Source organism: Podarcis melisellensis (genome assembly GCF_964234715.1).
Source record: "Podarcis melisellensis genome assembly, chromosome: 6".
In the NCBI taxonomy this organism is placed as follows: Eukaryota; Metazoa; Chordata; class Lepidosauria; order Squamata; family Lacertidae; genus Podarcis; species Podarcis melisellensis.
In genome coordinates, this window is record NC_138538.1 from 64873765 (window position 1) to 64890215 (window position 16451).

The window sequence follows — 16451 nt, forward strand, 5'->3', positions numbered from 1 at the left end:
GCATGAACTCACAAGTACATCCTAATTGAGTGCAGTCTGCCATGCTCTCTCTCTCTCTCTCTCTCTCTCTCTCTCTCTCTCTCTGTGTGTGTGTGTGTGTGTGTGTGTGTGTGTGTGTGTGTGTTAGAGAACAAGAGGGTCATGCCTTTCAGTACAGCTGCAATTATATGGCTTCATTGCCCTGTTCAACTCTGTGAAACCAGCAGCCATAGTGGAGGCACACCCAATCATGTCAGGGCCCCTCTGAGTTCCTTGCACTTTTGTTTGTGGGTTTGCTTTGTCTACCATTTGCCTTGTTTGTTTTGCACCTCAGTGGACTAAAAGGAGAAGGCAGGATGCTTGACCTGTTTTGGGGACTAACAGTTGCTAAAAGCAGGGTGGGGAGGATAGCTTCCTTCTTGCTTCAGGAACCGTGGAGGTGGTTTGGGTTTCCTAGACCATAGAATTTTGAGGTCCTTAGAATCTTCAGGCATGTGGCGAATGCTGTGATCAAAACATCCCCCTTTGCTTGTTTGACATCCCTCAGTGTGGATTATGTATTTTATAACATTCATTCCCATGTTAGGGAATTGTGCATGTACACCCTTGACTCATCCAGATTAAAAGAACAGCCACCAACCCAGAATAATTTAAGAAATTGTGTTCTCTATCTCTCTGATTCCTAACAGAACCATCCTTTCTCAGAAGTTATTTTCTCTCTAACTACCTCAGGAACTTTGAAGAGCAGAGTAAGCACATGGGGGCCCTCCTTTTCCTTTGATGTGCCTCCTCCTAAGCTGAGGTACAAAGTGAACACTAGCAGGTTGTGTAGCATATGGTTTATGTCCTTGGGGAGACACATTGTTGCGTGTGGCTTTATGTGAATGGGAGTAACTACCCCCAGTTTCATTATTCTCAATAGCACTAATGAGATTGAGAATTCTCATTTCACCCGTGTGCTGGTAGGGAAAAGCTCTCTTTTAACTGCCCTAATTATAAGCATGACTGTGGTTCAAGTGTTGCAAGGCTGCACAGACCTTATGAGCTTGGTTAGGAATACCCTTGGAGAGGTGAGGGGTATCATCATTTCTGAGAGACTTTCTTCTTTGTCAACTTGGTGCCCTCTGAGTGTTTCAGACTACAACTAGGTGGGACTGATAGGAGTTGTAGTCCAAAAAATCCAGAGGACTCCAGGTAAGTGAAAGCTGGATGCATGCATAGAGAACCCTGCAGTTGAATCCCTAGTCACATGTACTATATCTATTCTGATGCAGTATGCTCTGTTACAAGTTATGCTGAATGCATAAAAGAACAGGGGCAGGGTACACCATTCCATTCCCCCATCAAAACGAATACAATAAATATAACTCTTCTGCACAGTTCTCATGTTAATAATGTGCACTAGGAAATCTTAATTTGCATTAGGAAGTCTTAAGGGTTCACTCTTAACAGAAAGGCAAGCTAAGCTCCTTTTCTACTTCATTTCAGGGGATTGGCCATCTCCTAGGGCAGGAGTGGGAATCTGTGCCCCTCTGGATGTTGTTTCGACTGTAACTCCCATAATCCCTGAATATTGGCCCTTGCTAACTGGGGCTGATGGGAGCTGGATTCCAACAACACCTGGTGCTACAGGTTTATTACCCCCTGCCCTAGGGAGTAAAAAAGACCCTATCTCAGCAATTTCCAGTCACTGAGATAAGAAAACACATTAAGGTCCATCTAGACAAGCATCCTATTCTCACAGGAGCCAACCAGATCACTATGGAAAGACCTTAAGCAGGACCTAAGTGCAACATCACTCTTTCCACTTCTGGTTCCCAGTATGTGGTATTCAGAGGCATGCTGCAGATGCAGTTACAATCTGCAATGCAACCTTGCTTATTAAAAGTGGGGGTTGTCAGCAGAGGGGGTGGTATCCAAAAGGTATTGTTTGTTATGTATGTAAAATATTTATAACTTCCCTTCATCTGTACAGCCACCAGGGGAAGATACAAAATCTAAGTATATTTGCCGGGTTGCATTGCTCATGGAGATCAAGTGAGGGATGCAAAATGGATTGCAGTTATTGGGAATTCTGAATAATTGATGTTTGTGCAATGGGGGTTCTGCTGTGTGTTTGCTGCAGATGGGAACATTGCATGCATTCTTTGCCCCATTGATACCTAGCTGGCTATTGTTCAGTGGAGGCAAGGCAAAGTCAGCCTGGCATTGGGTCTCCATTGTATAACACACTTTCTAAGAAAGGTTTACATGGTGTATGATGGAAGCATATTGTGCTGCGCGGTGAGATACTAGAGGTGAGAAACTATTTTGGTCCTCTCCTGTTGAGAATCATTCGCAATTCAGACTATGTTCTAACAGTATGTTCCTTCTCACCATGTACCCATCAGTCGTAACTGACATTTCGCCTCCTGGTGTTTTCTGCTGTATGTCAACCAAATATAACTGGCACTGGGAGGAGGGGTGGGAAAGCCTTTTCCCTTTCCTGATTTCTAAAGCGTATTTAATTATGTTACTAATGATCATGTGAAAAGCTCTTGCAATAGGACATTCATCCAATACTACCTACTACTAACTGGACCCAGCACGCTGTACCTAAGTAGCACTGAGTATTTTGGAGCAATATTCCTGCAAACAAATTAAAGAAAGTGGCTTAAAAAGCTTTAAGTAGGTGTTTTTGGGAAGTGGCGGCTGTCCCATATTCGAAGGCTGATTGCTCTTTGTTTAGCATACTTAGTACAATTTGATGGAACAGCTTCTTGCTCAAATGGCATATTATTGTTGGCTTTGCCTGAACAGCCGTGCAATGCTAATGAGGGGCAGGTGAGCAACATGGTGGCTTTTAAGATGAATGGCCTCTTGGCTTCCACATGCAACATTTGTTTGGACTGACTCCCAGTTCTCGAACTAATACTGTGCAGCCCAAGAATTATCCAAATGCTGTATGTGAGGGTTTTTGTGTTGGGGTGTGTGTTTTATATCAGTGACTCGGACAATCTCTTTACTTGTTTCCATCATGAGCCAAGGCATTCTGGCGAAATGAGAGATGTTCTAGAAAAGCAATTTATTAAATTTTGAGAGGCAAACAGGATGTGGGAATCTTTATTTTTTATTTTTAGGGGAAAGGGTTGTTTCCCAACTACATGCTTGTCCCAGCAGTCACAGGCAGGTAGTCTATAGAAATAGAAGTCACTCTTCAGATGATGAATAGAGGTTGTTTTGCTAAGGTTTGGTAGAAGTCAGCATAGATGGAAGTCCATGACAACTGGGAAAATCCATTCAGCATAGGACTAAACTAATGTAATCTAGATCCATTTCCAAATTTAGTAAGCCTGTGTGTGTGTGAATTGGGGGGTCTGGCAGGATAAGAAACCTCAAGTCTTTCTAGTCGGCTCTCAAAACTCACACACCCTCTCCCACGTTTGCCTCTGGTTCCATCCACTTCTGGCAGCCCCCAAAGTTTTCCCCATGAGAAAATGTGGCCCATGGACTAAAAGACAAGGTTCCCTTCTCCTGGGATAGGACATATGTAGGTACTCAGTGGTGCATGCAGCTGTGTGTGTAATCAATAGGACACACCATGTATATTGTACCCTGAATGCTGTGATTTCAGCAAGAGGTTAGAAGCCATGCCAGGCTTGACATTAAATGTGTCTTTGTATTTAGTGTGCTGGTGTTTAATGCAAATAGCAGTCAGGTATAGTGGGTGTGGGCAGCGCCTAATACAATTGAATTGCAGCAGGAGGGGAGGCTTAAAATCACTTTTATGTGGATTTGGCTGGAAGCTCCCATTGGTTCCATAGTGGGAATCCCCCTCCCCCCACACAAACAGCATAGGGAGGTAGTAAGTGTCTGTCATCAAGATGGCAGAAGGGGAGGGGAGGGGAGGGTTAGTCCTGGTCATTAGAAACCTCCCCTCCCTGCCCCCCAGCAGCTACAAACATACATTAATGTCACATCTAATTTGGCCCCAAACCACCTTTTAAAGTTATATATGTTGCACTGAGATTTTTAATAGCAGATATTGGTAGATGAATGGCAGTTTCCCAACGAGATATCACCTTCATTTGGAAACATTTCCACTTGCATTGAAAGCACCAATTATTTAGCTAACGTTTTTCCAGCCATAATATTTCTAGTAGACAGATTTGTCAGGTAAGTGTGGACACATTTCCTGACACACCTAAGATAGCATCACATTAAATTTAGGAGTCTATGATGTCATTCCCTGGCATTCAGCATGGGCTGTGATAATTGAAACTGTTGCTCTAAAAGTAGCCAGATTGAAGTCTGAATATTCTGTAGATATGTGTATTTGTCACTTTACTTGTCAGACCTTTAAGACTGTACTAGAGGCTCTGCTCTCTGTCCTAATCCATGTATGATGTCACATGAGCCATATGTAATGTCACCTACAAGACACAGGAACATATTTGTAATGGTGGCTCCATGATGGTGGGACTCTCTCCCAGTACAGAATCACCAAGCACTCTGCCATCTGCTAAATGTCAGGAAGAGAGATTTTTTCTAAAAAATTCAGACTAGCTTTTAATAAATGTCCTGCTGTTTTATGCTGTTTATGCAGAAGTTTTAATGCTGCTGCCTCGGTTTAATTGTTGCTCATTTTTTCTGCTTTAAATTTGACTTTTACTTTTTTGTGTTGAACTTTTTTTTTATTGCAAGCCACTATGGTTGCAATAGCGAGTATGAATCTGAACTTCAGTAAGATAAAACTTTATCTAACTTATGCTCAACTGAAGAGTCTGTTTCTGCTGCTTGATGATGTCAATTGCCTTTGCTTTCCTAGTAACAATGGATTTTCCTGATTGTTCAGTTTGCAGGAACTGCTTTGCAAAGGACCATCATGTTGCACTTGTTCTGGAAACTGAAACCCAGGCTGACAATTTGCTTATTGTTAAATAATTTCCAAGTGTTAAAAGTTTGATGATTCTGAACATTAAATTTTATGAAGACAGGGATGCTTTCTGCAGCGTGAGGCCTGGAGCCAACTTGCTTGCTGTAGTAGGAGGAACAGGGGACTGAAACTCGCACATAAGTAATCAGATCCAGCTTGCGTCTCTGTGTGTATGTGCGTTCGTGTTGGTTATAGTTTGTGATTTATATATAGCACTCCTGAGAGCCACACTAAATTGGAACGTCAGGTTTGTGAACATGCAAGCAAATGCAGCATTGTCTTGCCTTCTAAAATATGCTGAGCATTCTTGCCTACAAAGTCTTTGTCCCAGGTTGAGGTCTGTGGAAAGTAACTATGTGTGGATGGAAACAGCTTGGCTAATTATTCCTGAAACAGAAGAAAATTAAAATACTTTTTTTTTCTTTTGCTTATAAGACACAGGGAAGCAATAAAAGCAGTGCCAGACAGTTAATGGCTCTTTTGTATCTTTCATTTGAGAGACCTCAAAAGAACATCAGGAAGAATCAAGGCAAATGCTATTCCCACCTGGTATCATTAAACATGTTGCATTCTCCAAAATGGAAAACTCTGATGATATTCTGGAAGAGCTGAAGAATAAATAGCACTAAAATGAAGTATGCATCTCTAGAGCTTTGGTACCTGCATTGTTAGAATCCATGCAAATTGGATAATTAGAAGAGAAGCTCAAATTAGAGGAGTAAATTAATGTGTGGTGTGACTTGTTAATAATTGCCCCTCTCAAACATTAAGAGGATTAATATTGCATTGTTTCTAAATTACAAAAAAAAACTTCCCATAATTAAGATAGCAACAGAAATGGTTTAATTTTGAATTTTCTGAATGTCCATGATAATTTAATCATAAGGCTCATTTTCTATGCAAAACACAGAATGTTGAAAGACAACTCTGCTACTGAGGAAATGAGGATGGGGCAGATCCCTTTTAATCTTTTGGACCAAATTCATTGTTTATTCTTCTTTTCACAATGGGAATCATGTGTATTCACACCACTGTGTTCATTTGGTAACACACATCAGTAAATACGCAGCAGCTGTTAGAAAGTGCTAGTTAGTTTTGCCGATGACCTTTTCCGGTTTGGTTTCTTTCATTATTTAATAGTGTAACCTTTGATTTTGTGGAGCAGCTTCAATGCTAAATGCAAAGGTTTAATAATTGGAATTGCTTCATAAGTGACCTTTATTACACAGCTATCTCTTTGCAAGGGAAATCTCATTGTTTTTCAAGTTCTAATTCACCGTTTTAATTATGCTTTCTATTGACCACAAGCTCTAGTGGAAAATGGAAAGGTCAAACATTCCATTGTTCCTTTACGGATTTAAATGTAAGTTCTCTGCAACTGATACATGTTGCATTAAAAAAATAATAATAGGGTGGGTCTTTTCTATACATATCCAGAGTGAATCAGAGTTGCAGTAGTTCTGCTCAGCAGCATGGTTCTGCAGTCAAACAAGATGACAGGAAGACATTCAAAGACATCTCAGTATCTTAATGTTACATTTTGAACAGATACAATGATTCCTGGAGGATCAGAGTTTTTCAAGGGAGGGATTTAGCTCTTGAAAAGTTGGCTTGCTTTAGTGTTGGTATCAGGGAAAGCAGGAGCAATAACATGGGGTTCACAAGGAGAGGGGGCCAGGGCTGGGTGTGCTTGTTATTACATGCATGCAAGCCAAAATTCATTTCTGTAAGAGCGGTCCAAACAAGCAAGTGTATGCAATAGCTGATTATTGTGCTATGGCTGGTCATATTTCTCAGAGTGGTTTTTAGGCATCATTTCATATGAGTAATACTTCCAGAAATATTTCCTTGGACTTTGCATTATGGACAATGGCTGCTTGAACATTTTATTGCCTCCCCTTTTTCACTAGAAGTCATTGTTCATTTCAGAAGCTGCAGGGGGGAATTATTATGATGCAACCAATTCCAGAATTTCAGTTTTATGTGATGTTACCATTGTGCTAATGAGAAGCTGGCATGTAGGGTGTCAGATGTGAGGCTGATAAAGACATGCCTGCAAAGGAACAACTAGGAGCCTTAAAGTGCACTCAATTGTTCCATGGCTAGTATGGCTTGCATATGGGAAAAAATAAACTTGGTGTCAAATGCAAAGCCCACTGGGACATTGCTGCACTTGGGAGCTCCCTAGTGGCAATTCCCAAGTGCATCCGATGCCTGTCCAAAGTGGGGTTTGAATCAATTTCAGCTGCAAACTCTGCTGGGATTGACTGCACTCAGGAATTGCACAGTCAAATCTCACCAGGGTTTGCAGTAAGCACTAATCAGCTGCAAGCCCCTTTCAGCAGGAATTTTCCTTGGCGGGGGTGGGGAACCCTGGCAGCTTGTGTTTAAATGTGACTCCAAAGGAAGAAAGCAAAGAATTGGGAGTGCACTCTCAATTATTTCCTTTGAAGTTGGGTGTCAAGTGATTGACAGCTGAATGGTCCTGCCCATCTATTAAGATGACAGATTCTTCCCCCATCTCTGCTATAACAGATAGGAATTTTCCTCAAATAGTCATTTTGGCTTTGACCGCCAACTCATGGAAAATGTTATAGATGGTACCTCATTTAAGTCATAGTCAGGGTAAACTCACTAAAAACAATGGACCATAAGTTAGTCACTGCCATTGATTTCAGTGGGTGTGCTCTGAATATGACTCAGTTAATTATCACCTTATGTGAATATAAATTTGTATATGGATTCTCTACAATTGGGGCATAAAATTAATTCCTCCAGGGAGAATATATGTCCGTAGTATCCTAAGATACCATGCAAGAGTTAACTAGGAACACTTGCTCAATTTTATGGAGATTTTCCTGCTTCTAGAAGCAATAGAAAGGTAGCCTTCAGAACATATTTCATTTAAGTTACTACTTTGCATCATTTAAGTGATGAGCATCAGTATGGCGGTCCCATTTGGCAGGTACAGCCTTTGGGTATATTAAAAAATAAAGTGCTTAATTTGATATCCTCAAGTATCTCATGACAGTCTTGCTTGTATGAAGCTGCCAGTGTGTACTATCGATCACAGATGGTTCATGCAAGAAACATCAATATTGAGAAAAAGCTCTGAAAAAGCCATTGTAGATTGAGTCATGATTATAAACAGATAAACGTAGTAAACTTATTAAAACATCAGTTTGTAAACAGGCCATATTAATCCACATTGTGCTCAAAATCCTCTGGCAGAATCACTATTCCACACCAGTCCCACTGACATTATTATTGCTCATCAGTTTTGTAGCAACAGATGGTGGTGATGACACAGCTGTGCAAATCCTGAAGTCAAGACACCAAACAAGCAAACCTAGAGAGGGTCAAATAATAAAGCCAACAGCAGATCCAGTTGGACGTGACAGATATTTAAGGTGGCAAAAGCTTTAATCTAGAAGGCTTCTAAAGCAATTGGATGGTCAGTAATAAAGACTTGAACTGAATTTATTTTGATGGCAATAGGTGCTCTTTAAAAATGGATTTCCTTTTATCCAGTTAGCATATACAAACAACAATTCAATTTCTTGTATGTTTTGGCAGTGTGCGTGTAGATCACATGTGAGTACACATGAACCTTCTTCTTGGTGTTTGCAAACACAAGTTTGACACCAGAAGAGGCAGTTGAACCAGACCAACCTTTCTACTTCACTACTCTCAGTTGCAGAAATCCCTTCTTAGACAGTACATGACTGCACAAATTGCTGAGCTAGATTTTACAAAATGATAACCACAAGACAATATAAAGGGGAAAGGCAATGTTCCAGTAGGTTGATTTGTTACATTCCATATGAACATTTTTTAAAAAGGAAAATGAACAGTGAACAACAACCAAGCAAGCATACAGAAACCCATTCTTCCATAAGGAGGCTTTTTTCCTTCAGTGTTTTTTATGTTGCTATTTCTTCTTAGCAATTGTTGTGGGAAGTGAGGGACAAGACAGGAAACTTCTGTGTGAATCCAACATACTGCTGATGCAATGGTTCCATCAGGACAAGTATTTCTGCTTTTGCAATGGAATGTTTTGCCATTCTGCTCCTTCTTCATGCCCCCTAAATCCATTTTCAGCATTTCTCCAACCTAACAGAGCAGATTTAGGGAGGACACCTGGGGAAGGGAAGAATGGGGGAAGCCCCGTTGTGCAAGTGGAAATCCTTGCACAGACAGTATGCATTAGTAGACAACCATCCTCCGTAGTTTTGCTGACAGGATAGTGCTCATTGGTACAACTTGTTGGTAGTTGAATCAGCTAAAACTCCAGCAGTCCATGGCCAGTCCAACCCTGCCCTCTTTCCACCCCTGATAGACTAGCTCCCACCTACAAGCAAACTTATTGTGGTAGCTTCCGCCTATCCACAGTTTAGTGGGACAGAGTCAGGTGCTTCACAGTGGAATGCTCTGCAATTTTCTTAGCCATTGTTTAATGGCTTAGCATTATGCACAAAAACAGCCAATAGCTAACAAGGTATGTTTTTCAAATGATTCATAATTACCATGTCATTATGAAATACTTAAATTCAGAGATAACACAGACACTACAATATTGACAAGATGTACCTGGGCAGCAGTATGATTAGATGACAAAAATGATTCCGGCAGTGGCAAATTACTTTGCTCCATTTATTATTAAAGACCCTAATGACCGTAATAGATCTTTTCCTCACAGAGCTAATAATAAATAGCTTTTATATCTCTAGAATGTATTAACTCTGTACGCATATTCTTTTTGATCAATATTGTCAAGCCAGTACAGTTTCCGCAGAGACCACCTTGACCAAAAAGCAACTTTTCTACCAAAAACACATTACATACCTTCATTTCTAGACCTTTAAAAAATGAGGAGGGGGGAAGCATCTTGTGCAGTGTAATGCAAACAATTATTATCTAGTTGACTTAAAATTGCAGAGGGCAGAGATTACATTTTATTCAATGTTCAGTGATAATGTAAGCAGGAGAAAGTCTCCCTGATGGCTTTGTTGTCATCCTGTTATTAAATAGCTTCACTTGCTTTGCCACGTGGGAGTTGACTCCTTTTCTCCTCGCTGCCACTGTGTTGTACTTTCCCTCTCTATTTTCTTTACAGCACTCTTCCAACCAGACACCATGAGTGCAAATGCATATTATCTAACAACAGCATGTAATCATGTTAGTCTTCTAATAATCATGTCTGCATTCTAATGGGCTAGGTAAAATTATTTGCCTCAAATCCTCCACAGGGTTCTAGCATTTATAATCCTCTCATTCTCTCTCTCTCTATGTATATACATGCTACAATTGCTGAACTTCCAAAGTTCTCACTTCCACCCTGCACTTTTCTGGTTGCACAGATTTTAGCTGCATAACTAACATGCTCCAGCATGGAATCCCACAGAACCTCATTCCTGCCTTGGCTTTAATAGTTCCATGGGTATTTTATTGACTATCTTTCTAAGTTTTAATCTCAGACTTTTCCCCCTGGCCTGTCTCAACTTCTTTTCCTCCCCTTTGACTAATTGGTACATGAGAATGGGCTTTTTCAATGATCGCTCCCCATCTGTGGAATGCTCTCCCCAGAGAAAGATGCCTGGTGCCATCATTGTCAGTTTTTAAGGGCCAGGCAATGACATTTGTAGTGTTGGTACTGATCCAGTGACAGAGAAGCTGATCATTGACAAATCAGTATCAGTGTTGGTCTTAGAATGCTCTGCCCTTGAACCACCTGAAATGTTGGTTGATTTGTTTCTGGTGCCATGCAGGCACTGGGTTGGGTAACATGCCTTGTCAAATGATGAAGCAGGAGCACAGATTTCTGGGAAGTGGCCTGTCCCAGAGACTGACAGTTTATTTTTGTTCTCTTCTCTTCCTCCCTCACCAGCCTCTACAACTGGACTGTGACCTGTGTGCCATCATTTCAAATTCAGGTCAGATGTCTGAACAGAAAGTAGGATTTGAAATTGACCAGTCCTCCTGTATCTGGAGGATGAACAATGCTCCTACCAAGGGCTATGAAGAAGATGTTGGGAAGCGGACCACCGTGAGAGTCGTCTCCCACACCAGTGTTCCTCTTCTGCTTAAGAATCCTGAATATTTTTTCAAGGAAACCAACAGCACAGTTTATGTCATCTGGGGACCTTTTCGAAACATGAGGAAGGATGGCAGTGGCATTGTGTACAACATGCTGAAGAAGACTGTGGACAGCTACCCTGGGGCAAAAATCTATGTGACCACAGAGCAGCGCATGAGTTACTGTGATGAAGTATTTAAGAAGGAAACTGGGAAAGACAGGTAAGTCCTGTCTGGCAGATTGAAAACTTATACCAATGTCAAAAAAGGATTTGCCATTGTTGAGTTGTTTACTGTACATGCCCACAAATAAGTAATTTGCTGAAAGCTATTGAAATGTGTCCATTGCAGGGACAGGACTCAAACTCATGATTTTTGGATCAAAGTCAGTGTTGTCCACTAGGCCATGTTGACTCTTTTGCCATGTTCCATATGTTATACTTTCAGCTCCTCACTCCATTGAGAGGCCTTGAATGTGACAGTGAAGTGTGTTCTGAATCTGAGCCACTGGGTAAGCTGTCAAAGAATAACTTAGCTCCATATGTGAGGGGAAATGGCTGTGTGTGCCTTGCCAAACCTTTAGACATTTGTTCACTCTATCAGTTTCAGACTCTCAATTTTTCTTACTTTTGTTACTTAAGCTAGATATTGTGGTTTCCTCAGAGAAACAACAGCCCTCACTTCCGTTGTTGCTTTAAACAGTGCACTGATTTTGCTGCAAACCAAGTTACAGGGAAGCCAAATGCCACTCCTATAGTAAAGGTAAAGGTAAAGGGACCCCTGACCATTAGGTCCTGTCGCGGACGACTCTGGGGTTGCGGTGCTCATCTCGCTTTACTAGCTGAGTACAGCTTCCAGGTCATGTGGCCAGCATGACTAAGCCACTTCTGGCGAACCAGAGCAGCACACGGAAACGCCGTTTACCTTCCCGCCGGAGTGGTACCTGCTTATCTACTTGCACTTTGTGCTTTTGAACTGCTAGGTTGGCAGGAACAGGGACCGAGCAATGGGAGCTCACCCCATCATGTGGATTTGAACCACCAACCTTCTGATCAGCAAGCCCTAGGCTCTGTGGTTTAACCCACAGCGCCACTCGCATCCCTCACTCCTATAGTACACAAATGTAAAACTTTACTTGGAACCAGGGAAGTTTATTCCTAAAATATCAACTGTATACATGTTGTGCACCACCAGTGTATTGCTATAACATATTTCTAGCCTTACAAGCCTCTAATGACACTTAGATGTTAGTTGACCTTGAGAAACAAAGTATTTCTAGCACAAGATTATCTCAATTTTGAACTACCCGGTGGTGGGGAAAAGCGATCAGGAATGAGCTGCAAACAGGTCTGTGATGCAAATAACCAAAGCATTTAAAATCAGTAATTAATATTAGTTGGTAGAAGAGGCTAAAACCAAGCTCTATTAAGGAGCTAATGTCCACCAACCTGTCACATTCCAAAACAGATTCCCTGTTTACCTAATCTGAACACAGAATAACTTCTGAAACAGGCTGTCAAAACCTGGCTATTGTTCTTGACACCATGATGGTGTGAACGTGAAGAAAAAAAATGTTCTTTTTTGCAGACCCTCATTAGGGAAATATTTATATGTTTAAGGCAGTATGAACTTTCCTTCTTTCTGAAAAATTGTTGTGCATAAATAATGCCATTTCATTTTTATGATTGTGGAGGTGCTCAGAATCTGACAGCTTTTTCCAATACTTCATTAGCACTTTTCAAAGCTGCATTATGTATACAGAGTCAGATGAAAGGAAGATTTAAACTATGTTTATAGGGATGCCAACCAGCAACCAAATGTGAAAAGGATTTCCCCCCTTTGTGACTGTTTACCTGAATTCCGGCACACTATTGAGTTGCCTTGAAGTTTAAAACCTAATAGAAAATCTTACAGCATCGTTTAATTAGTAAATAGCTGGGAAAGGAATCCTTGTAGATTCCATTAAAACAAAAAAGAGTTCATTCTGGTCTGATAAAATGCACTGAGCAGCTCTAAATAGCATTTAATTAGCTGGCACCAAAGCTGCTCCACCCTCAGGGATGCGTAAAATTAATGAAGGTTAGAAGCAAAGAGATCAATGCTACCATACACCACAGCCTTACGTGGAGGTGATGTGGAGGAAGGGAGTGTCTTGGTGGCGAGGCTTCTTTTGGAAACCATTTGCCCTTAAAAAACAGAAAGTCACTTTCACAGAAGCAATGCTTAAAATGAGCATCAAACAACATTGCTGTGGGCTAGGCTGGTGTAATTTGAGCCAGCTTGCAACCCCTCTCACTGTTTATCCTGAACAGCCCAGATTAGCAGTGGTGCAGTGCCTTAAGCAAAAACTGTGTTGCAATCTGCTGTCAGGCCCAGTACCTTGACTAGTGTGCCTCTGTTTAATTATTACACCACCCGCAATACTGACTACCCAGTCGGTGACCAACACGTGGCGCTGGTTGGTAATACTGTGTTCAGAACCTTGTATTACGCAATCATACTGCTTAGTCAGATGTTGCCGAGATGTTTTGCTTTGCTTTGTTTTAAAAGATGGCTATAAACAACATAGTTACAGTATAGGCCTTCTAAAATTCTTATAAATAATTTTACACTACTTTTTATGTTGTGAACTGCCCTAAGATTTATGGATGAAGCATGGTATACAAATTTAATAATAATTAAAAGATACTTAACTGATCATCAGCATACCTCAGAGTTGGCATTCACATCAGCTTCTCAAATCAGATGGGGGACCCACCAGATTACAGGTAGCTCAAATGCAGCAGACCAGTTGCTCTGATGAGCTTCAGAGGTCAACCAAGCTGCAGTCTCTAACAGCTGTTCTCAGCTATATCCCCAAACTCATGGGCAAACAGTGGTTAAACAGGCTATGCTTTGGCCTAGAGCTGTAGACTCCTAAGGCACAACACATCTCTTTAGCAATTATTCAATATAAGGATTTGATGAATGAATAGAGTTGGAAAGGTTGGTTGGTGGATGAGTTGATTCCTTAGTAAGGTCCAGGTTGCTTACTCAGGTGGAGTAAACCATTAGTTCAGGATGCAGACCCAAGCATGGAATTGTCATACAGATGTTTGTGATCTTCTGCTCCTCATTCAGGGCTACTGTTTCCTTTAGGACATGCCTGTTCCCTTATGCCACCAATTCTGGGCTAGCGTCTTAAGTCACCACATATGATGGAAGTTTCTGAGACTAGCATTGTTCATGTATTATACTGATACTTATCTTTAAAAAAATAAATAATTTCTGGAGCCAAAGGGCTTCCAAGGTGGTTCACAGTATATATCATAATGCGATAAAAACCAGCATCAGAAGAGCAGAAGCGTTGTAGTCACCTATGTTATCCTCAGAGCAGACCCACTGAAGTGAACGGACCTAAGCTAGTCATGTCCATGAATTTCAGAGGGTCTACTCTGAGTAGATCTAGCATTGAATACTACACCTGGAGTTACTAAACTGTTAAAAACTTGTCAAAAGCTGGCAGAATAAAAATGTTTTGGCTGCCCACCAACTACCAAAAATGAAGCTATTTGAATTTCCCCTTGCAGAGAATCCCTTAGCAGTGGAACATACCACGTCACCATTTAGCCTCATCACTGTGGTCCCAATCCTCGTACAAGGGGTTCTGTAACCCTACTCTTGTTCTGTGCCTTCTATGTATTCATTTCCATTGTTCTCAGTTATGGTATGTTGCCATTACAAGGATATAAATAATATTTGCTGCTGCTTACTCCAGTATAACCCAAGATGCACCAAGATTTGCATGGGGGCAGAATTAGTATTCTGTGCAAGACATCAACTCTGGTCCACCTTTGGAAATAAGGAATGGACAAAATGAATCCAGTAAGCAAGTTGCATAATTTGAAAGGTAGTTAGTATTTTAGATAGATCCGAAGGCAACAAATTACTTTTGAGTTTCACACGGCGGAGTCCTTAGTCTCCTCAGTATGTGCACCAGATGGTCAACATATTAGGCTTTGAAAGTGATGTTTTATCATTTGAGGCAGAGAAATGCATCATGCTGCTCACTGACTTCTAAGTCAGGATGCAAGGATATGGAATTGCTGAACCTGAGACTTTGATCAGTTTCCTTGATGCAGTTGGCTTGTTACCATGACAATACATGTAATCCATGTAATCTGTGCTATAAAACTGCTTATTCCAAAGTAACTTCGTTGAGAGTCAATAACTTATGAGATCCTTTTACCATTGGTTGTGATTCTGTCTGCTTGCGAAGATGAGGCTGACACAGATCAGTCACCTTCCTTCCATATCTCTTCATTTATTATATTTATAACTTCATTTACTAGATTTATAATGTTTCTGAGCACAATTCAATGTGTTTCTTCTGACCTTGGGCCAGTATATCTGAAGGAGCATCTCCACCCCCATCATTCAGCCTGGACACTAAAGTCCACCTCTGAGGGCCTTCTGGTGGTTCCCTCACTGCAATAAGTGAAGTTACAGGGAACCAGACAGAAGGCCTTCTCAGCAGTGGCACCCTCCCTGTGGAATGCCCTCCCATCAGATGTCAAGGAGATGAACTACTCAACTTTTAGAAGACATCTGAAGGCAGCCCTTATTGGGAAGTTTTTGATGTTTGGCGTTTTGTTATGTTTTTATATGTCCAGGAAGCTGCCCAGAGTGGGTGGAGAAACTCAACCAGAGTATAAATACTCATTCACTCATTCATGAAAGCATGCATAAGATTCTCAAGTGGTCACTTATTCAGTTGCTTATCTGACCTGGACCTCCATATTGTCACTATAAAGTTGCTGCATCAGGGATATTGCTAGGGAATGGGGTCCCAGGGCATGGGGAAAATCTTTATTCAGATTGCCCCAAGTATTTCCAGGGGGTATAAATTTAATTGGGGTGTGTGATTTTGATTACTGGGTGAATATTAATTTGGTGGGATAAAATACATTTAGGTGATTTTATCTAGAGATTGTTTGTGGGGGCCCCAGGAATGGGCTTAATGCCAATACTAAGATATGCTAAAATGGCTTATATACATGAGCTTCACAGTGTCTTAAACTTTGAAGCTCTTTGCATGAGGTCTTCTACAGTGCTAATGCAAATCAGCTCTCAGATCGGCTTCCCTAGGCAGCACGGACAAGGATCTGCTTTAGTTTGTTATCTGAACCATACGAATGTACATTTCCATGCAAATTTAAACAGCTGCCCTGCAAATATTGTTGTTTAGTTTTCTTAGTCGTGTTCGACTCTCCGTGACCCCATGAACCAGAGCATGCCTTGGAAACTCTCACTTTCTTCTCAAAGCTTCTCCTTTTTTATTTACATGCAGTTTTCTTGGCAAAATACTGGAGTGGTTTGCCAGTTCCTTCTCCAGGTGGATCACATTTAGTCTAAACTCTCAGCTATGACCTGTCCATCTTGGGTGGCCCTGCACAGCATAACTCATAGCTTCTTGGAGTTATTCAAGCCCCTTCACCACGAC

General features: G+C 41.1%; 1 protein-coding gene across 5 annotated transcripts in view; it reads left to right on the forward strand.

Moving 5' to 3' along the window:
• Positions 1-16451, forward strand: part of ST6GALNAC3 (ST6 N-acetylgalactosaminide alpha-2,6-sialyltransferase 3) — a 244704-nt gene that overhangs the window by 154090 nt on the left and 74163 nt on the right. For all 5 annotated transcript variants that reach the window (XM_081914684.1, XM_081914682.1, XM_081914681.1 and 2 more), the window contains one exon: positions 10782-11191. In XM_081914684.1, coding sequence (XP_081770810.1) covers positions 10782-11191 — 410 coding nt within the window. The remainder of the gene's footprint in view (positions 1-10781; positions 11192-16451) is intronic.